Raw genomic sequence first — 22,620 nt, 5'->3', positions numbered from 1 at the left:
ACTCCTACAAACAGTCCACACTGATATCACATAAAAGACTCCCCTTTATTTATCCCCATCCTTTATCCAATTGGGATCCTCCAGTCACATTAACAAAAGATCCTATTTACCCTGATCTTGCATGGTCAAATGGTATATTTAGGAATTAGCCAGGTAATGTCACACTGCCATCAAATGTTTATATTCTTATACTAAAATGACTAGAATGCAAGATAATAAGCCATAAGTAGGTTTCCACACTGTTCACAAATTGGATTTCTGAATATATCCAATTGTCTCTTTAAAAGGTAATAAATATACAAGTTCAACAACTCCATAGAATGACTGTACAAAGAGAAGTCACCCCATATCATTCTATTTCAGGATCAGAAAAACAGATATTTTTTCAGCTGGCTCTTACCTGTTAAGGGTAGAAATGATTTAGGCAGCTATAAAGACATCTGTGATGTAGGAAAGGGTTTGCACCCACCAAACCCCATGTTTATCACACTTAACTGACTCATGTGGGAGCTTGGGACATTCAAAACCAGTATACAGAGCAGAGGAAGACTGAGTAACATTCCTTCCATGAACTCTTCTGTAAAAATGAACCTAGATCCCTGAACCCCTGACTATTATACTGGTATCCCAATGTTTCTATAGCTGTTGCTGGAAAAAAAAGTAAATTGGATACACTTTGTTTAGGCTCAATACAGGGGAGGCACTAGGGGTCTAATACATTTACCTCCTTGTGATAGTAAATCATTTAAGTAAAATAAAATGTATGAAATAAAGTATACAATACAAAATATTAACTTGCTCCCATGCACATATACATACATGCTCAATGCCCAACATATACTGGGTATCTATGGACACATCAAAGTAAAAGGGATAGTTCTAAGGCCATCATGTACACCTAACTCTGTAAAGGTTTTTAAAGTGTCATATATTGACAATTTGGAATATCCTAGTTTGGTACAGTTTTTCCGACACGTGCTGTCACACTTGGGGAGACAGGGCCACTAGGGGCCACTATGGCTTGCACAGAAATGGTGTGAGCCCTGAGAAGGGCAAGGACGCAGAATAAGAACAAGTTCTTCTCCAGAGCCTCTAGTGGTGAGGATGTTGCACTGCTGGTTACTGCCAGGTTGAAGTCCTTGGGCACACCAGGGCCAGAAAAATTGTCAAGAAAGGCTGGAGTCAGGCAGCAAGCAAGAGAGGTCAGGTCACAACCAGGGGTCAAATACCAGGGATCCAGGAAATAGACTCCAGTGACACAGGGGCCACAGGAGACACTGGATTTAACAGAAGGCACAGGTGACACAGGAATATCCACATACAGAGAGGTACACTGGAACAGCACAAGGAAATTGGCTGGGTAACAACAGACTGGGCAACAAGTGGTTATCACAGGAGCTGAACAGGGAGACCACTAAATTAACCAGCAGGTGTACAGGAAATCTCAGCAGAGCTAGGAGGGTTGGCACTAGAAGAGACAAGTTGCACAAACACTGAGTACTGTGTCTGAGCTAGCTAAATAGTCAGGGATGATTAAGAGGCTATTTCTTGATTGGCCGGCAGGATTAGTGAAACCGATAAAGCTTGGAAGTGCAGGCATGTTCAAAGGTAAAACTGCCTGGCTGTGCAGGAGAGAGGCACATTAGTGTGCTTTAGTGAGGAAGAGGTAAGTGTGACCCGTGCATTTTTGACACAAAAAATGAAAAAGGCTTTTAGCCCCTGGACACCCCAAGTTAGAGTCACTCTTTAGCGCTTTATACTTTCGGATGTGTCCTATTGTGACAATGCTCATTTTTTTCCTTTGAATACATCTAACATTTACCTAATATTAGCATGTAAATCCCTGAATGAGGTTGGCCTTGATGTTGGCCAAAGATCATGTTATCATTGAAATACTTACAGCTCAGTATCTTCTATTGATAGGGGTCTATCTAGTGCCTGTTTTCTTCTTTGGATACCATCAAGGATTTTTTTTCGAGGTCCCAAAGGAATGCGTATACTTTTAAGATCATTGTCTGAACAAAGTGTCAAGGCTGCCAGATCTATCTTCTCACCCTGCAAAAGAGTGAAAAACTCAGACATCTGCAGAGATGCTAAGAAAGTCTCCAGGGGGCTGGTGTCTGGTTCCTCTTCATCATCCAACCCTAACTCTTCCTCTTCCCATGGCAGCTCCTGCTCATTTCTACCCTGAAGACTACTGGCACTGCCAATACTATCGTCTAAACTTGAAGAACGCTTGAGTCGGCTATGAAGCTTCACCTGCATACTTTCCAAGTTAAGTCCATTGTCTTCTTTACTGCCTATTCCAAACAGCCCACTGCTCAGATAGTTTCTTCTAAAAACCATAGTGCCAAGGCCTGGTCTGGTGAAAAGTGAATCATGTCCAGAGTCAGTGCTGACTTCAGAGTGAGTTGAATCCACATGGAGTCCGGGGTCACTGACAGCCCTTGATAATGAATCTTCCTCATGAGCAAACATATCACGGAGATGTTGTCGCCCTCGATCCCGGGGACTAGCATAAGTGCCTTGCTTCACAAACATGACATCATTACCTAACTGCAGTCCAGAAAGTGAGCGCACACTTTTCCGACCATCTTCATATATCTTAAATGTTCCATCATTCTGCTTCCTTTTTTCCAGTTTCTTCTGCATCTTTGATTTGCCCTTCGTAGTGCCTGCAGTGTGAGAATATGGCATGGTGGCAAGTAATGTGGCACTTGGAAAGCGCTGGCTTACTGAGCTGGGGAAAAGAGAAGATGTATTAGTTTTTGCTCTATTATTCTGTTTATTTAACAGGTTATGTACATAAAATGATAATATTGGGATATAATTATCAATAGTTTATTAGTCATTTCGCCCAACATTCCCTTCTTCTATTTATCATCTATGTATCATTAGTAGCAATTCACCAAAGATTCCCCCAAAAAAACTCCCTGTGATTTGGCAATAGGTAATTATAGTAATAAAGGGTTATTCAGATACCTGGAGAAGCTGGAGAAGCTCATAGTATCAGAATGGTCAGACATCTCCTTTCGGTAACGTCGTTCCATCCGCTCATGATGCTTGCGTTGCAGTTTTGCACAATCACGAATGCGTTTTTCTGCCTCACGGAAGGCACGGTCCTTTAGTTTAGAAACCAGCTTGGGATTTAAACCGTTCTGCTTGGCTGCAATGGAATCCAGATAACGCACGCACTCCATGTGGCCCTTTGTGGCAGCCATATCCAGTGGCGTATGGTAGTCATTATCCAGACACCAGATGTTGGCCCCGAAAGACACCAGAAAGGATAAGCAATTCAGATGCCCATTGGCAGCAGCCAAATGCAAAGGCGTGTTTCCCCAAATGTCACATTTATCTGGATCCCCCCTATAAGAGACACATCAGGTATAGATTAAAATAAGATAAAATGCATATAGCTACTAAGAATAAAGCAACTGTAAAAACGCAGGCTGATCATATATTTATTACATTATATATTATAATGAAAAAAGATTTAAAAGTGACACAATCTGAATGCTGTATAACTTATTATCATACTAATTACTTTATGCAGATTGTTGCACTTTTAGCTAATTTTTGGTGTGCCTAGCAAAATGTGTTTTCAGCTTGTTCAGTCTAGTAAATTCTACCATAACTCTTGTATTACAATAAATAAAATTAGTGTAACACACACACATATATACATAAAATTGACCACCGTAACATATACAGGCCATCACATTTTTATTCTTTTTATATTGATATATCTGTAAGCCTGAAGAAGGAGGGGAAGCTTGTACCAAAAATGCATTTGCTGTATATAACACATTTGTAAATAAATGTATTAAATCACCAAGCTATATGACCATTTGCACCAAGCAGTTCAATTCTCACACCCAAATAGACCATATAATGATATACAACAATATTCAAAAATTTGCCTTAAAAGCATAAATAAGTAGTACTTTACTTTTGTAGGAAGTGGTGGGATCCAGCATTTGTACCCCAGCCAGAGAGTGAGCCTTCATAAACCTCATCGGGAGCGATCCCTAAGCATAGAACATGTTTCTTTTTTTATTATTATTAATAAACAGGATTTATATAGCACCAACATATTACGCAGCGCTGTACAAAAAAAAGGGGTTTCTTCTACTTACTGTTGCTTCAGCAGAGTATGGAAGAGGGATATCATTGCACGGTATGGTTGTTTAATGTCTAGCCAAACAGCAGGATTGGGGGACCTGGTGCTGCATGCTGAAATTACAAGTTAAATATCTGGGACACTTCCTGGTCTGTTTCTTTTAACTACTGAACCGTTTGTATTTATAGGGATACGAGAGGTACTATAAGAAAAATTTAGAAGATATTACAGCTTTGGGGATATCTAGATTCACACGTCACCCTCCTTCCCTAATTGCCACATGCAATACACTGATTCTTGTTTTAGGCTAGTTCTGATCAATAAAGGTACTGGTACCCATATATATTCCTAAATGAACAAAACCACACCCTGAAATGAATGCTTATGAGGCTTTATTTCCAATTAGGGGGTTTGAGACATTTGTAATGTAGTTTCTGGTCAGTTCAGGATTAGTATTTACTAAGGGCCCATCCTCAGCCCTTGAGCACTTTCAACACTTTTTGATGATTTCTTATCAGAATTAAAACAGGTTCTTTCAAATTTCACAAATCCACACCTGCAGGTAAGCTCAACTGCAGCAACGTAGAATGGGACAGGTCCAGCTCAGAACACATCAGGAAGGTCACTGGTTTTTGCAAAAGAGATGAGGATGATGAGGTGTAAGTGATTCTCCATATTAAACAATAATTGCATAATGCAGTTAGACTTAAATATAATAAGAAAGGCAGGGCACTTGGCCAAGATAGCACCATGTTTCAAAGTGGTAATTAATAATTTACCTAATGATTTTGCAGTGCAAAGTAAACAGATCATGTAATCACCTTCCCCCAACCCAAAAATATATACTGGGAAATGCCCCAAACTATAAACCAGTTAACTTTATGCAGAAAAATGTTTGTTTATTTGTAAAAAATTCTACAATCAAGTTCTCCTATTTTCCTATTTTTGGTCTGTGAAATATACAGGTAAATACCTTTTGTTATTGCTTATGTATGTTAAAAATATATAGGTCCTATTAGAAACATGGTGACCTTGTGGTCACCAATGGGGCCAGTGAGATCACCAATGTTCATGTCTTTACAAAAGACTGGCTACATTCTGCCTTATGGAGGAAAGCCATATCATCCTTTGGTTATACAGCACCTTGCCTCCCTGGTCATTACTTTATTGCTTGCTGCCTGCTTTTAGGTAACATTAAATTGGGTACCATGATTTTTTTTTGGTGGTAACTTATAGATAATACAACAATTACTGTTATATATATCCTGCCTATGGGTAGTCACTGAAACCCCCCTATCACCCCCTGCTCATTCACGCTTGGTAACAATATGGCTTCTGACAATGCCAATTGTGTTTGTATTCTGACAGTCTCCAAAAATGTTAACCTCTATATTCCCTGATAAAATGTATGTAATTCACAATGAAGGTCCTTTAAATTTAGTTTACAAGACCTTTTCTTTAAAAAAATATATATACAAATGTTTCAAAGCAAATAAAAATAAGAAAAATCATAAACAATTATCATACAAATTTGTTGAAATACTTGAAGTATTTTTTCGAAATGCCAATGAACAATTAGATTATTATTTCCAACCCAATAACTCACTGGAGAGTGCCAGTGTGAAAGAATTTCCTGTCTACAGCAGGGTGGGAACACCTCCTGGAAAATCCCACAACTTCCAAGTTTAAAGTAGATACTGGGAAGGCAAACTTTACAGGTCACAAGGCACAAATGATAAATGTTGTAATAGTAATACAAATTATACACTTGTCAAACACATACCAATGGTAAAGGAGAAAACAAATTTACAGCACACGTCACACATCAAAGCAGCATGGGTTACAATTATGTGATCATAATGTCAGTAAGTAAGTAAAGTAAGCAAGCAAGTAAATTACATGCAAGCTGGATGCCTCCATAAAATAAAAGCTTTTTCCTGACCAATAAACATTTTCACTTTTAGATTTAGTTAGCTGAAACATTTATTTTTTTGACAATCATATGCATTTGAAAGGCTAATATATATACTGGTATACTCATTATATATATTGTAATATGTAATGTATATATTACTGTATATATTCAAATATAAACCAAAGTACCACTTGAGTATAAACCTAGGGCAAAAAAATGACCTCCTGATAATATTAAAGTAGAACGATAGTTTCACAAAAAAAAACTGTGAACAAGCAGTACTTTTATTGGAGAAGGGACAGGTTCCTTCTGCAATAAAACATACTTAGCAGCCTGTTCTTGATATTTTTCTAAAAGTACACTAAGCTACTTATACTCATTGTAGGATGCTGGATATGCTGAGTATACTGGCATTATTATTGTTATTATTTTTTTTTAACAGGATTTATATAGCGCCAACCTATTACGCAGCGCTGTACATTAAATAGGGGTTGCAGATGCCAGACAGATACAGTAAGACAGGAGGAGAGGACTCTGCCTGAAGAGCTTATAATCCAAGCATTCCCCAGGGCCGGGGAATTAATTAATTGCTGTGTGCATGTGCTGGAGTTATGTCATCCCGGCATCATAGCAATCAAAATGGCCAAAGATCCGACACCTGGAAGAGGACAAAAAGAATGCCTGGCCTGGCACCTGACAATGGAGTGAGGACAGGTAAGTGCAAATTATTGCAGAATTTTTTTTTTATTGCAAAAAGAACATCGCCTGTCCCTTCTGCAACAAAGGACTTGCTCAATTATTTAAAAGAATATTGCATATTTGCTAGATAATTTACCATCCTCCATTATCTGTTGTTTAGTGTAGAATGGTGCTTCTTTTAATGACAGACGCTTTTCTTTCACCTTCTTTTGCTATAGGAGCCTCAGGGTTTTCTGTACAGGTAGTGAGGGCCAACAGAGTAGTTTAGTTTTCTCAATGGCCACAAGCAGTGTCTCTGTGCAATGCAACTAAAATTCCCAATTCTAGAAACGCCAAATGGTTCCTATTTATCTAACAATAGATCTGTGTTCTAGGACTTTAAAAGGACAGCACAAACATCTCTCTGCATAGCATTAAATTCATTAAACCGTTGGTTCTTCTTCATCGGTTATGTAGCTTTTATTATTGTCATATAAAACATTTATGACATATTCCAGCACAATGTGGGCTTAGTTCCGCAGGCTTCTATCCCGAACATTTGCATCTTTACACCTGCACACACAACCTGCAGGATAACCATTTCATACACATACATTATTCATGGTCTTGGGTTAGTGAGAAGGAGGAATGTAACCGAGCCTATGAGAGGGAATGGTGACTCACACACGACAGTGATCCTTATGCAGTGACCTCTTCACAGACACTTTACAGTATCCAGAGACACTGGGTCTATATAAAACACCAACAAGAAATCCAGTGATTTGTTATACCCCTAAACGCTACTTTTAAATAATTGCATGCATTTTAGAAACACACATACCGTGTATGACTACAGACATCAACCCAAAAGAATTGTTCAGGATTGTAGAGATCCTTATTACTGAACTCCAAACAAGTATAAAATACTAATAATTAGTAATAATAATAATATAATATAAATACTATGTAATAAAATATACCACAAACACAGCTCTAGATTCTTTATTAAATCACTAAATATATTTTTTTAATGTAAGCTGTGTAATTATTTGAATCTGACCTAGAGTCATCCTATTGAAGTCTCATATATAGCATGCTGAATCTGACCTGGGGTCATCCCAGTACCATCTCCTATACAACAAGACATGGAAGGGATCTGAGGATTGGTACTCAAATATCTAAAAAAAAGCTTATGGGACAGAGTAGGGGACAACTTTAGTAGTCTGTTGCTGCTCTTTCGCTGCTAAGCATGGAGGGAGGACACCACTGAATTCCCTCTTTACAAATGATTTTATTAACCTGGCTATGCTATGCTGTTTGAGAGGTTGTAAAACTCAGGAAAAACTCTGGAAAAGTTTCATATAAGTTTTTAATATGTGCATATATGTCTGTTTTTCTGGAGTTTAATTTTAAACATATCTCAGTAGCAATGCTTAATCTTCTAGGGCAGAAGAAAAATTAAGGGACCCTGGATGTGCCATTAAAGTGAACCTGTCAATCAACCTGTGCGCTGTTCATAAGAGAATTTTATCTCTATGGAGGATGAAGTTGATTACAGCTTTGCACATTGGGTTCTTTGCTTACTGTTGGTGTGATTGATTTCAAAGAATTTATAGTGGATACACACCTCTAGAGCAGCGGTCACCAACCAGTGGTCCGTGAGAAACTTTTGGTGGTCCACAAAAACATTGGACATTTTTTGCAATTTTTTTATTATATATGTTTTATTAATAATAAATTCTAATAAATTCTTATATTCTGAATGACAATTATCACCTTTATATTGAATAAAATTCACGAACTGTACTAAAGACGTAAAAACAAGGGAGGCGCAGCGTGACGTCAGTGTGGTGTTATGTTGTATGAGGCAACCTCTGCCGAGCCGTACACTTCAGTATTGTTCCCACCATTACAACAGTCACCTTGCTCCACCAATACCGATTCTCATCAGATTGTTTTATTTTATTTTTGATTCTCAGATGTTCTTTTAGGTAAGTATGACCTTAACTGTGTATTTTCTTTAACTGTTATATTTATTGGCATCAAATAGTTTGACTTTGATACCTATCATTTCTTGTTTGGTCTTAGATCTTAGATTCAAATGAAATAAACCCATAATGAGTGAGAAAAAGCAAACAAATATTTAGCATTTCTTTAGTTATACCAAATATAATGCAACTAATGATAATAGTAACAATAGTAATACTTCACTTAACCGTGAGCTGATCAATGAATCAGAGCCTCCACAGTCCTTGTCAGGCACCATTAGGAGGATCATTATTTTACAAAAATTTTTATCTTGTTTAAAAAATTCATATTAATGGTCCTCAGGATTTAAAATGATAAATTTGAGGTCCGAAAGGTTGGCAACCGCTGCTCTAGAGCTCCCAGTTATGAATTCCCTAGCAATGTACTGGAGCAGGTAACTTTAGAGCTTGACTTGATTTTGATATTAATACTTGTACATTATCATCTTTAAGTATTTACTAAATTATAGGTTTGAAAAACATTTGTGCAAATATCACACAACATAAAAATGTGCAACTTATTTTCTACACTTTCTATGTATTCAGAAAATATGAAACTGGACTTTAAGTCATTTTTTGCCCTACATTTTATTGTTTAAACATATAAAAACAAAAGACAAAAATGATCCATTCCTGAAGGTAAAGAAATGTTTTAAGAGTACAAAAATGTATATTATAAAAATGGTTATTATATTATTATCCCACTGGCTGTTCAAAACTCAAAATAATAAAATAAGAATGTGTTCTGTATGTGAACAATTTAATCAATGCTCCTATCAGCCACTCATTCAATGATTACAGTCCTGCATTTTGTTAATCACTAAGACCTACAATTTCAAGTATTCAGCCTTGTACCTGTTAACAGAGTACCAACAAGGAAGCTTTGCCTTCCTAAAGGTATAAGGTATCACACATGCATGCATTAAGCAATCTCAAAGCAATAGAAGTACTTGATAGAGCAACACATGTTCAGGTACAGCCTTTAAAATGTACTACAATGATATATGTACCTTATGTCATATACACAAAATGTTGCCAACCAATTATTTTAAAATAAAATGTGATTTTTGAGAATGTATAACATCTGATATATATATATATATATATATATATATATATATATATATATATAATGTATACTCTATTTAGTACAATGTATATAATATTCATTTTATGTTCTTTAGGCATGCCCCCAGCAGTGGAACCAAACCCCCAGAATCACAGACTAGCAGAAGCAATGTGTTGAGTCAGGTGGATAGATAAAAGGAAAAGTGCTTTGGGTTGATTTCATTTCCTTTTTCTTATGCACTACTTAAGCCCGCAGGAGGGGGAGAGGGGGTTACGGTACAGAGTGCTGGGCGTTTGCAGTTCAAATCCAACTGGTTGGTAGGCAATCAAAGTTAAGCAATAATCTATACCTATCCAAGTTCATGTCACGGTGGATTTTCCTTTGTGCAGTGGCAGGCCCTGGATAATCCCAGTTTCTTCTTGAAGTAGTACCTTCCTGCAGGTCCCTTCTTCAGCAGCTTCTCCGCAACAACAGATGAGCCTCCAAGTGCTGGAAACCCCAGCAATCCGTAGCCCAGGCCCTAGCCCAGCCAGAGCCAAGGTATATCCTGACCTGTAACCCCAGAGTCCTATTTTCTTATCATCAGAGTGCCCTCTGGCTCATCCCAACCACTTATCATTTATGAAGTGCCCACCTAAACGGCCGCCAATTTCATCCATAGAGCAAGGGTGGTGATTGGCTCCCACCTCACTAGAACCGAGTCCCTCCCGAACAACAGGAGGTAGTCAAAAAACAATTCTAAAACTTTACCCCTTCTAACTTAAAGGGACCACAAAATTCTACTGAATGTACCACAGTATAACATGAAGTTGCCAATCTCCTCTATTTCTATAAAGTTCATGTAGCAATATTACAGAAATATATTCATAGACTGGGTTATAAATTAGTGAGGCATATATGTCTGTGGACAAGGAGCTTCATTTCTATGGACAATTACAAGTTGATTACAGTAATCCACATTGGATTCTATGCTTAAAGCTGGTGGTAGTGACTTCTAGGAAAAGTTTGGTGGATACACACCTCAGGGGTCCCTGTCATGAAGTCTGTAATAGCCCTCTGTATGGAAAAGGGGAATGCAGGGGGAACGCCGCAGCAATTCACTTATCACTGATGGTGATCAGATGGTCTGGAGATCCCTGGAGTGTTTCTTGATTTTTATGTTAGTGTCAGCAAAGTTCCCAGACTATTATTCAATTGACAAAAGTTAGAGACAGCGTTTTCTGAGGATAACATTGATTTGCTGAATTAACTAGCAAATCTCTAAAGTTCACCTCTTTATTTTTTATTATTTATGAGCCTAATCAGATAGGACCAGATAGATTGATGTGTAATATCTCCTTTGGGTCAACCCAAAACACTGAATTTATTCTGCAACCACAAATTAGTGACGTATAATGAACTATGTAATTATCCATTTTGCAAGAGACTTAGTCTGCTACCTTGTGTTGCAATTCTGGGAAACTGAGGCTACGACATTGCAAACTATTTAAGTGCAATACACTATGGGCTTAGTACAGACGTTTTCCCAAGTGTTTAACCTGAGCCAATGTTTGAAATTCCCATGCATTCCAATGGGCTAATCTAAATGCAGGGTAAACATGGTAAAACGTGCGAAACGCTTGAAAATTGAATTTAATGGAGGCTTTTACAAGCATATTTAAGCTTTGTAGGAAAACTTCTATTGAAAACAATGGGGCTTTTTAAAAGAGTTTTAAGCAGGACTTTGGAATCTGGAAGCCCCTTTTATTAAGGAGACTCCCAGATCTCCACCACCCCACCCTGGGGAATGAGTACAGGAGTACATAAAACCCCTTACTCATTCCCTGAAAGGGTTTAAAATATGTGTAAAATGAGGCTTTAATGGTAAAGTAATTTATTAAATGTGTGTTTTGTGTAACTTGAACTTTTTTTTCTACAGGTTATCCCACAATAAAACAATGATTCCCACGGCTGCATTCATGACATGAGCACAGTCACAAGACTCCTGACAGTGTGGGATCCCCGGGCATTAGAGGGCAAATGAGGACAAGTCTCCCCATTCACCTCTAGTGCTTTGTGATTGGCTGCGGAAAGGGAAACCCCGATGACTCTTGAGCCGTCATCAGGATGTCTCATGTCACAAATGCAGCCATGGGAATCATCCTTTCATTGTGGGATAACCTCTAGAAAAAAAAGTTTGTTACACAAAACACACACATTGAATAAATTACTTTAACATTAAAGCATCATCTTTTTTTTACACATATTTTAAACCCTTTCAGCAAATAAATAAGAGGTTTTATGTACCCCTTCCCTGAAAGGGTTAAAAGTAAACCTTTTATAAACGCTTGTAAAATCACGGTAAAACGCAATTATAGGTGTTAATAGGAGTTTTTTAGCGTTTTAAAGACAAGCTTTAAAATGCTTGTAAAAGTGCATAAACCCGCATATATATATTAAATCTGTCCGTGTAGACGCAGCCTAAAAGACATTTAGCAATGACAACATCACCATTTTAATAGTAAATGGAATAGGGCTTTGTGGTAGTTTCTTAAATCTAAGGTCAGAACAATCTAGGTAAATTAAATGTAATTAAACAATTTAAACTGTAGGCTGTGGTTGGCAGCAATGTATATCCCTTTGAATAGGCCATAGCTATGACCCTGTAGGTTGCAAAAGAAGACCTCACAGAAGTTGGACAGCCCTGGTCTAAATTGTAAATGGCAATAATCAATTACTGAAATAAATGTTTGTGAAATATTTTGTTTACATGGACTTTTAGGACCTATGAATGTGTACTTAGAATTCACTAAGAACAATATAAATTACAAATATAGTTGAATGTATTTCCATCTATAAATTTTGACGGCTTACAGGAGATAGAAAAATTGAGATCTTACTAGCCTATAATTGGCTCAGGTTTTAATGGATAGTGGACGGCTTAACAAGCCAGGCTACTAACGATAGTGACGATTTACCAGCTGAATCACACTACAAAACATTATTAAATGAATGAGTAAGAAAGGAGATCAGCAGTCACAAATATTTGTGGAAAAGTCAAATAGGTCAGTTTATTGTAAAGGAGGATCCAAGAAGCACTTCTTCATACTTTACACACACATCATTTTTGTGGGAGTTCCACAACAATAGAGCTCTGCTGACATGAAATTGTTGGCTTGAAAAGTTTTGACCCACCCTCTTGCTGTCTATAAATCTCAGTGGCTACATAGGGAAAAAATGGCTGCTTGGAAACAGAAAAATCTAGATTATGAAGTAAGAAGTAAGATACAACTTCTTTTCAATACGTTGACCATGTTCAGAAACTTTCACTGTAGGAATTTAATGGATAAATATGGCTGACATAATGGTCACATAACATGACCACCTATGGTCCACTTATATCACGAAGGAGAACTCCATTTCAAACGTGTTAGATCTGAACAGACACAGAAGTATGATGGGGGTTCGTTACTGCTGTAAACAACCATAACTTTAGATGCTGGTGCTCACCATAGGGGCATGTTTAACTCACACACAGAAATTACAAAGAAGAAAGCCCAACTTTAATAAAGATCACAAAACTTTGGTTTCTGTATTGTAAACACTACTGAGAATGACATTCAAATATCCACATAGTATATAGTTTACATCTCTGGATTTGACTTTTTGACCTCTGGCTGATGTAATTTATTCACTCTTACTACTCAAATGTGTTATACTCAAAGGAGTTTACAATAACTAAACCAAAGTTTTTTGGATTTTCCTTTAGTGCGTCCTTTTCTTCTATGTATCAGATTTGAATTTATTAAAAAGCTACATATATTTTTTAAAAAAGGTATTGTGTACAAATACTACAGTGATTAGCACATTCATAGAAACTTTACATATGGTGGACAATGGCATTTAAGAAAACAGACTATTAAAAATAAAAGAGGCTTTACATGTTAAATGCAGAGAAACAGTTATCTTTGATATTACAGGACACACATTTTTACTGCACTAATTAGTCCTAAAATTTCCCCAGCATATACTGAATACCCATTTAAATATATACTTGCAAGGCATGACAATGAAAAAATAAGTTCTAAACATCTCCATTCCAGAAAATACCAGGTCACATATTAGATAAAAACAGCACCGAATACCAGGTCAAATGTATGCACTTAGTCTGCTTGCATTTAAAAGACCTTAGGCATGTAATATTAATTTCAGTTCTGTGTTAATTGTAGAGTTAAACTTTATATATCAAGACACTCCAATTTTTGCCATTATAAACTAGAAACTGCATTATAAACTGCATGTTTTTGGAATGTGGGTTTCCTCCCATAATATGATGGCCCTATACAAATACTGTGTAATAATAATAATAATATTCTTGACCTTAGTAACACATATATCTGCCTAATTACTACTGTATCTATGCGTGGCAATGGCTGAGTCACCCTGAGCCATAAAGGCAAGTCTGAAGGTAGAATGTCATGTTAACCAACACACATCTTCAACAACAATGCTACCATTTTTAAACACAAAGGAAACTAAAGTATGTTGATGTGACCAATCAGAATGGCATTGTATTACATAAATAAAATAAAATAGTTAATGTTTGGCAATATTATGGTAAAATACTGCAGTCAGATATATAAAATCAGAACAAGTGTAAAGAAGATATTAGTCAGCATTTGTTTAGACAAAACTTATTACCATCCATACATGTGCCAATTGACTTAATGACTGATGGAACTTTGATTTGTTAGGCATGATTCACTGCTATAGGTGCTCCCAGCTGGGCACAGCTACTATCTTTGTGCTTAGCTTTTAGCAAAGATGTTCAGCTGCAAAAGGGAATGTTGTGGGGTGTCATATTTGGACACCATATGACCAGCAAATGTTATTATTAGTAAAACGGAAATAAATAAACAAACATATTGTGTAGATTCTAGGGATTAACCTGTTCTATGAACAGACAATGTATGCTATATGCCCCTGAACTTATTCTATAGGGAGAGGTAGTGAATATCTGAAGGCCTCCTTATTAAAAGAAGATTCCCAGGTTCCCATAAGCTCCCCACCTGCACACCCCCACAACACTAGGGTCAAGTTGTGAGGATAGGGCCCCCTTTCCCAACAATGGCATTTGCCCTTCGTTGGTCTAGTTTTGCCATAGTAAAGGATGCTACATTTTCTCCCTTACTTCTTTGCACCCAAGACTCCATAAGATCTTTTATGGTTAAGAGGGGGAGGGGGGCACACACTCGCTGCTCCGTTTATTATCCACAGGGACAAGGTTAAAAGCCTGGTTGAGTGTCTGGGAACCCCTTCACTACTCCCAACTGCCTCCACTGCCCTGTCTGATTTGCTCAGGGATTGTGTGCATGCCATGCAGCTCCCTTTTTCTCTGTACCATCCTTGGTAGACCTGGGTAGGCGCCTAGGCTCCCCTGATAATCTGAAAAGATTTGGTCGAAGCAAAAGAGAACACGGTCTTCCAGCAACCTTATTTGCGCCAATGTCCCTTCTGCAATTAAACATACTGCAAGGTATGCAAGGCCTGCCCCGACAGAAGGGGGACAGGTGAGTGTATTTAAAATGGCAGCTAAGGTTATTTTATAGCAGAAGGGCCATTGACTGCAACCAGGCGTGGTTGCAGTTTATTCGTTTTTGGGTAATGGAGCAGTGTACTTCATAGTTCAGAGACTGTTTTTTACTTGCATTGCACTGTGTGTCTTTGGACATATTGAGTCTCGATGAGTTGAAGGCAAAGCAGGTCAAACTCAACCTCTCCACTGCATTGAAATTCATACAAGGAAATAAGTCATAGGGTCAGAAACATTTTCTCTATACTTCTTCAGAATAGTCAAAGGATTAAAACAAGAGAAATTGCATAACAGCCAGACAACTAGGACGTTGGCAATGAAAGCTTTAATGTTTTTTTTTTTTACAGGAAATATTTCATTAAGTCCTTTAAAAGGTAATTAAAATTCCAGTTTAAAATATTTACATACATTCCAGGTGCAAAAAACAAAAGGCTTACATAAATGTCCAGTTCATTGGAATTAAAAAATTAGCCCTGGCCTAAGAAGAGAAGCCTGAGTTCTCCCAACATGCTGACTCTTGTTCTCTGTGGCAAAGCAACAATTTCACTGCAGAAGTCCAACATGCCCCTTACTGAGCCAGAGCTCTCCAAACAGCAGAGAACACATCGGACCTCTGCAACATGACCACTGCTTTCCTACACAAAGGGTCCCAGTCTGCAACTGCTAGCCAAGGAAAGATCTTTCTACTCTAGGCTTTGGTTGCTTTAGAATTGGTTTTGAAGAAATGAAGAGACATGTTGTTGTTGTCTGTGTGCGCTGCTGGAGTAGTGGGGGTATTCATGTAAATGAAGTCCCCAGTACTAGGATCCCTACCTATACTGTAAGCTGAAATAGTATTATAATAATAAAGAGGTCAACCAAAAAATACCAAAATTAGGTAAGGGTAAGGGATATGGAGGGTGGTGGGGGGGGTTGTTGCATGATGCAAAAAACATTACCTCCAGTTATTCAGTAGTACCAGGATACGCCAGTTGCCATATATATATATTTATACTATTTATATATACAGTTTCTCTAGCAAAAGGCCAACATCAATACCAGAGTGCAACAAACAAATAATAACTCTTCTGCATGTTGTATTTACCTACACTAAATTAAGTTGCATTAAAATATGTGTTGCCTCCATAATTATGTATAGTGACTTTTTGTTTATTTAAAATGCATGTAAACCATATTAAAAAAGTTTCTTTTCTTTATTGCTTACCTTTGACATGTTAAATATATTATTAAAAGAGTTTGGTTTTATCTTTGGTACTTTGAGTGCAAAAAAAGTATAATTCTAGGAGAGCTGTCGTGTGTCTTCTGCTCGCTGTCTGTGTTATCTAAAGCAGCAGTCCCCAACCTATGGTTGGTCCGCAAGAAAATTTTGGAAGTCCGCTTCTTTGGCTGGTGCACCTTTCAATGGGGACAGGAGAAGGACCCCACTTGGGGGGGTGCACCAGCCAGAGCCGCAGACCATGTCTTCTGTATGCATCGCAGACTCAGGGCCGTGGACGAGTTGTGTCTCAGACTTGCGATGGGAGAGTGGTCGGGCTCTGGCATCATGAAGTCACTCTGGGGGACATTTCTACCCCTTTGAGTGACATACAGCTCCCCACACATACGGCTCTCCGGAGTCCATAAATTTAGTGGTCCATGACATCCAAAAGGTTGGGGACCACCGATCTAAAGGAAAGTAATGAGTCCTTATAGTTATACTTATTTTGGGACTACAGAATGATTTAGATCTATGTTGTCAAGATTGTGGTGGGTTTGTCTATTTTTGTCCAGGGGCAACACTAGCACGCAGGACCCAGGGCACATGCCCCAAATCTCTTGCTAGGTCAGCTGCCAACTAACAATATCTCTGTTGTCTATGGAATCGCAACATGTCAATTACTGGCATCCAGATTTGTTCTGCAGAGATATGAGGAAGCCAGCCTTAAACAGGACACACTAGTCAACTCTATATTTCCTGCATTTAGTAAATTACCAATACCTGACCCCAAAACCCTGTAAATTACATGTAACTGCACCCTACTCTCAGTATATTACGTACTGCTAACTCTTGCACTCTTTACATATTTATGGCCACTGTACCGTGTATGTTACATACTCATGACACACTGATTTGGTTCCATAGTTCTGCACTCTGTGTGTTACTTACTGCTGTCTCTTGCACCTTGTACATATGTACAGGCTGTATGGAGCACACTCTTGCCCCTGCACCATAAAATGCACTTTAGTAGGCACATTACATACTCCTGATCTCTGAACCCATTTTACTGGGATATACAGTACATTTCTTATACTCTTGACTACTAGAATCTGTTTGTTGGGCTGCGTGGTACTTTAACTACTGTGTGCTGGGTTGTAAATAATACCCCCGATAAAAAAAAATTATCAGTTGACTGTTAATAAATGAACAAAAACAAGAAATAGTGAAATATGACTGGTTGACAAGATTTTGTACACATCTAGTGTTTTGTACTACCCTAGAAAATTGTATTGCTAAGCATTCTTTGATGAAATCTATATTGTGACAGCCACCGCGTTTAATTACATTTCCGTGATGTGACTCACATAAAAGTCTCGCCAATGCTGAAGTTTATGTTAGGTAAATGGAATGTTTTAACTACTTATTGCATAGATATTTAATTACTGTAAGTTGATTTTGCCAAATGGCAAAGGTTGTGAAATACATGGAAACCCTTTTGCTTGCTGTGTCTCATTAAAGAGATTTATATCCCCTTTATGTCACAATGATGATGATGATATATCTACAAAGTGTAGTAAATTCCCAACATGGTCACCAGAACAAGTGTCACCAGTAAAAGATTTTTGCCTGCTTTTTTGGTGGCAACTCCTAACTTTCGATTTCCTATGACTTTTTAATTATGTAAGAGTGGTCTCCAGGACAAATGCAGAGAGGAATCTATGATTCATATCGTATATATTGTATATCATAGAGACATGAACAGCAAAAAAAACCTCAAAGGGTTCTCATCTCATTCTTTTATTTTCCCCTACTGTACATATCCCTTAACACAGCCATTCTCAACCCGGGTTCTGTGGAACCCTAGGTTTTCCTCCAGAGGCTGCCAGGGCTGTGGGTGACTGTCCTTCTATCTGATAATACCTGCACAGTTTAGGGTCAAATCCCACAAGAATGGTCGGTATGGTTTTTTTTCTGTCTATAAGCATTGAATTTGGACCACCATAGTACATTCTTCACTGCCCAGAGACAACTAGTCAGATGTGTTAAATACCTGTTAACTCCACGACATGCTGTGCTTCCTCCCTTTGGACCGAATAGAAGACCTCAAAGCATACAAAAATGCGGTAGATATTCTATACACCCATAAATGTGAATGCATGCAGTTACTGGTGAGCAGTGCAGAGGTAGCATTTCAACAAATGAGCCACTGGAAAGGTAAAGCCTAGTTCACACACAATCCCCTAACATTTGTTCTCAACTGACTAGTTCCCATCGGTTTTCTTCGGTCAGAAGTCCTAAAACACACTTGTATGATATCTTACCCTACAAATAATGGGGCGCGGTGAAACACAGGACAGTTGGAAGCTCTCAATATGATTTGCCTCATTCTTGATATACAAAACATGACTTGTGAACTCCTGGCTGATATATATCAACATGGATCTGTGCAATCTGTACATGTCAGGTCAAAGGACCCAAAGCTCTGTTGCTTGCGATCATGTGATTATTGAAATTCATGTTCACTTTAGATCTGGTCATTTTATCAAACTTGGGAATGTGACAAAATTGAAAATCGCCCTGTGTATACTAGTCGTATGTTCAGAGATTCTTCTTTTAGCAGGTGTGTGATTCTTTTCAATCGACCCTGAATGTCTCCACCAATTGATTGGCTCCACCAAACCAGGACTTGTAGATGACCAAAGGTAAAACCCCCTTGCCACTTCCTACCCTTCTGAAAAAATCCAAATAACAGGAAGAAAGCAGAAAAAAACTTCTTGCTTCTAAAGATATTGGTGTGCAACTTGCAACACAGTGTACATGGAAGTGTTTCCACCATACAAATGATTGTAAAGCTAGACTTGACTTAAAGCAAGATGCAATCTTAGAAAGTAACTGACCTCTTAAGGTTATGCCTAAAAAAAGCAAAAAGAGAGTAAAGAACTACCAGTATTCCTTACCTGCATTGTCTGTGCTCTCTCAGCAGATCATTTTTCTCATTACGAACCTACCATACCCTGCTCCACGCTATGGGCCTGATTTAATAAAGCTCTCCAAGGCTGGAGAGGATTCACTTTCATCAGTGAAGCTGGGTGATCCAGCAAACCTGAAATGGATTTCTTCAATGTAATTTGCTAGCAAATGCTTTGAATTCTGGAGCAGATTCATCCCAGGTTTGCTGGATCACCCAGCTTCACTGGTGAAAATGTATTCAGCCTTGGAGAGCTTTAATAAATCATGGCCTGTGTCTCTGTATGAAGGTGGCTTTGCTTCCTCACACAAGAACCTCCAGCAAGGAAAACAGTGATCAGCACAGTATTAGCATTACCAAATCTTACTCTAGTCAGAGGCCACAGTGCCTTAGTGATCACTGAACCTTTTTAACAAAATGTTAGCAATATCACCACTCATATTTCTATTCATAAATAATATTTATTTATGATAGATGAAAATCAGTAACAGAGACACAGACCATAACCAAAAATTTGTGCATAGGGAACCTGTAGAAACAGCAAGCTGCTGTACAATTAGGGAGTGCCACAGAGAATCAATATTTTACAGCTCATCTCTAAATCCCAATGATCGCTGGTAGGCCAATGACCATAACTTCTGAAAATCCAGAATCCAAGGCACTCAAAGCAAAAATACTTCCTTTATTAGCAGCTTCACAAAAAAAATGTGTCCTGGTCTGAATGCTGCCTCCCCTTCTTTATAAAATTGAAAAGCTGAATGGGATTCTAACCTTTTTCTACTCTATGAAAAAGGTTAGTTTTGTATGGACATAAAGAAGAACCAATGTCTGGAGATACTCACCTCCACTACACCAATGCAACATATGAAAGCTCCCTTGTCACACCAACATCCTCCATCTTCTCCTGGATGTTGGGTCTTTGGCCATATTGATATGCCACCATGGGTGTATTAGTTCTGGCAAAAGGTAAATGCTGCCATTGTACACCCAATAGTGCAAAGAAGATTGCAACGTACCCGTACGGAGTGAATGAACATGTGCATATAATATCTAATGACCGCTGATCAGCCATCTACTGCTTTGACCACAGCAATGGTATGGTATAAAAGTCACAATTCGTTGTCATTGTGAATCACTAGTCCATGCATCTTGAATCTGTCAACATTGTGCTAAACATCCCCAGTTCATGCACAGGATCATACAGAGGGCAGAACAAATGGATGAGAGTTGTGGTGTGTTTTTGAGATCTCAGTTGATAGTCATGACCTATGTCAAAAGTCAATGGATTCACCCAAAGAAGTTAATCATCCATCTGCCAATCTAATTATTTCACCATTTTTACTAGTGATCTACTGATCACTACTACTCATTAGATGGCAATTCACTGTGTATGGAAACACAATATCCCTTTTCTGTATTCCAAAAAAATCCCCTTATGCTTTTAGTTTTATATCTGATCAGTTCACATTAAGCTTTGGTTTACATTTCATCACTAACATTTTGAACTAAAGTATGTACAACATAAAAAAGTACCTAACTTTCCAAACCATCATCTTCAATACCATTATTATAGACATTGTTTACACTTCATAAATCATCATGAGCATCAATAATCCTGTGCAATACTATCCAGGCTGCACTGTTTGCACTGTGTGACCTGTAAGTCACTTCACATGCAATGTACAGTGTATATATTATCACTGATCCTAATATTAATATTATTTTAATATTATTAAACAGGATTTTTATAGTGCCAACATATAATGCACCGCTGTACATTAAATAAGGGGTGCAAATGACAGACAGTGGCACAGGAAGAGAGGACCCTGCCCTGAAGAGCTTACAATCTAGCATGTTCTATGGTTTAAAGCCAAGTTTATTCTCTATATGCCTATTACAATACTGCATGCCCGTCCTTATTTAATGTACAGCGCTGCATAACATGTTGGCACTATATAAATCCTGTTTATTATTATTTTAATCATTTCTGGCATCACAACACCAACAAGGAATTGATATATAACTGGAGGCATGAAGTTGGCATTTTGCATGGCATTGTTTAGAAATGTCAGTGCCCTGGCAGGGGGTATACAGAACTCTAGAAGTTTAGGACTTACCCCCGGCTGACAATGACTCGCAGAGCTCCTAGGTGCCCATGATAAGCTGCCCATAGGGTCGGAGTCATGCCATCCTCATCGGGTGAGTTCAGATCTCTTCTGGTCGCTTCTTTTAGCACGTCCAGGAACCCGTCCCGGGCGGCTCGGTGATAACGCCCGTCCATGCTGCATGACCTGGGGAGCCGGAGTTACTTCTCTGCTCCTCTATCCAACGAATCCTCCTTCCACACATAGCATGCATCCTTGTATCCCTACAGATGAGCATGCTCGGATCCCCTCCTCCCCCAACACTATGCAGAGTGCTCATGTGTAGCATGGACATCGGCCGCTAATTCACTCTTCTATTAATGTTTCATGATGACTTTTCCACAATGGTTTTTCCATGATAACTGTTTCATGATGAATCTTCCATGATGACTTTTATTTTTTTTTAAACCTCTGCTATAACTTTTCCATGATGACTTCTCTAATATACCTCATCCATGACAATTTTTTCTTAGGTGATTTTTCCATAACTTTTCCATAATGACTTCGCCATGATAAATGTTTAATGATAACTTTTCCATGATGACTGTTTCATAATAACTTTTCCTAAAAGAATTTTCCATGATGGCTTCTCTATTATACCTCATCCATGACAATTTTTATGATGATTTTTTCATGACTTGTCCATTATAAATACTTCATGATGGCTTTTCCATAATGATTTTTCCATGATAACTGTTTCATGATGAATCTTCTATAATGACTTCTCCATCATACCTCCGAGATGATAACTTTTCCATGATGACTTTTATAGATAATTTTTCCATGATGACTTTCCATGATAACTGTTTAATGATGACTTTTCCATGATAACTGTTTAATGATGACTCATTCATGATGACTTTCCATAAATACTTCATGATGGCTTTTCCATAATGATTTTTCCATGATAACTGTTTCATGATGAATCT

The 22,620-nt window shown here is 38.0% G+C and overlaps 1 protein-coding gene across 1 annotated transcript; it reads right to left on the bottom strand.

The window, feature by feature from the left end:
• Nucleotides 1–1,896: 1,896 nt before the first annotated feature.
• On the bottom strand, nucleotides 1,897–21,828 carry USH1G (USH1 protein network component sans). The gene is made up of 3 exons (XM_072403939.1): nucleotides 21,665–21,828; nucleotides 2,983–3,366; nucleotides 1,897–2,740 (listed from the first exon to the last, which is right to left on the bottom strand). Exons 1-3 carry the CDS (start codon nucleotides 21,826–21,828, stop codon nucleotides 1,897–1,899), a joined length of 1,392 nt encoding a protein of 463 aa, XP_072260040.1.
• Nucleotides 21,829–22,620: the final 792 nt, after the last annotated feature.

This window comes from Pyxicephalus adspersus, chromosome 3 (assembly GCF_032062135.1).
Source record: "Pyxicephalus adspersus chromosome 3, UCB_Pads_2.0, whole genome shotgun sequence".
Lineage (NCBI taxonomy): Eukaryota > Metazoa > Chordata > Amphibia > Anura > Pyxicephalidae > Pyxicephalus > Pyxicephalus adspersus.
Note: the sequence above shows the minus strand (reverse complement) of the source record. Positions and strands in the feature narration are given on the sequence as shown.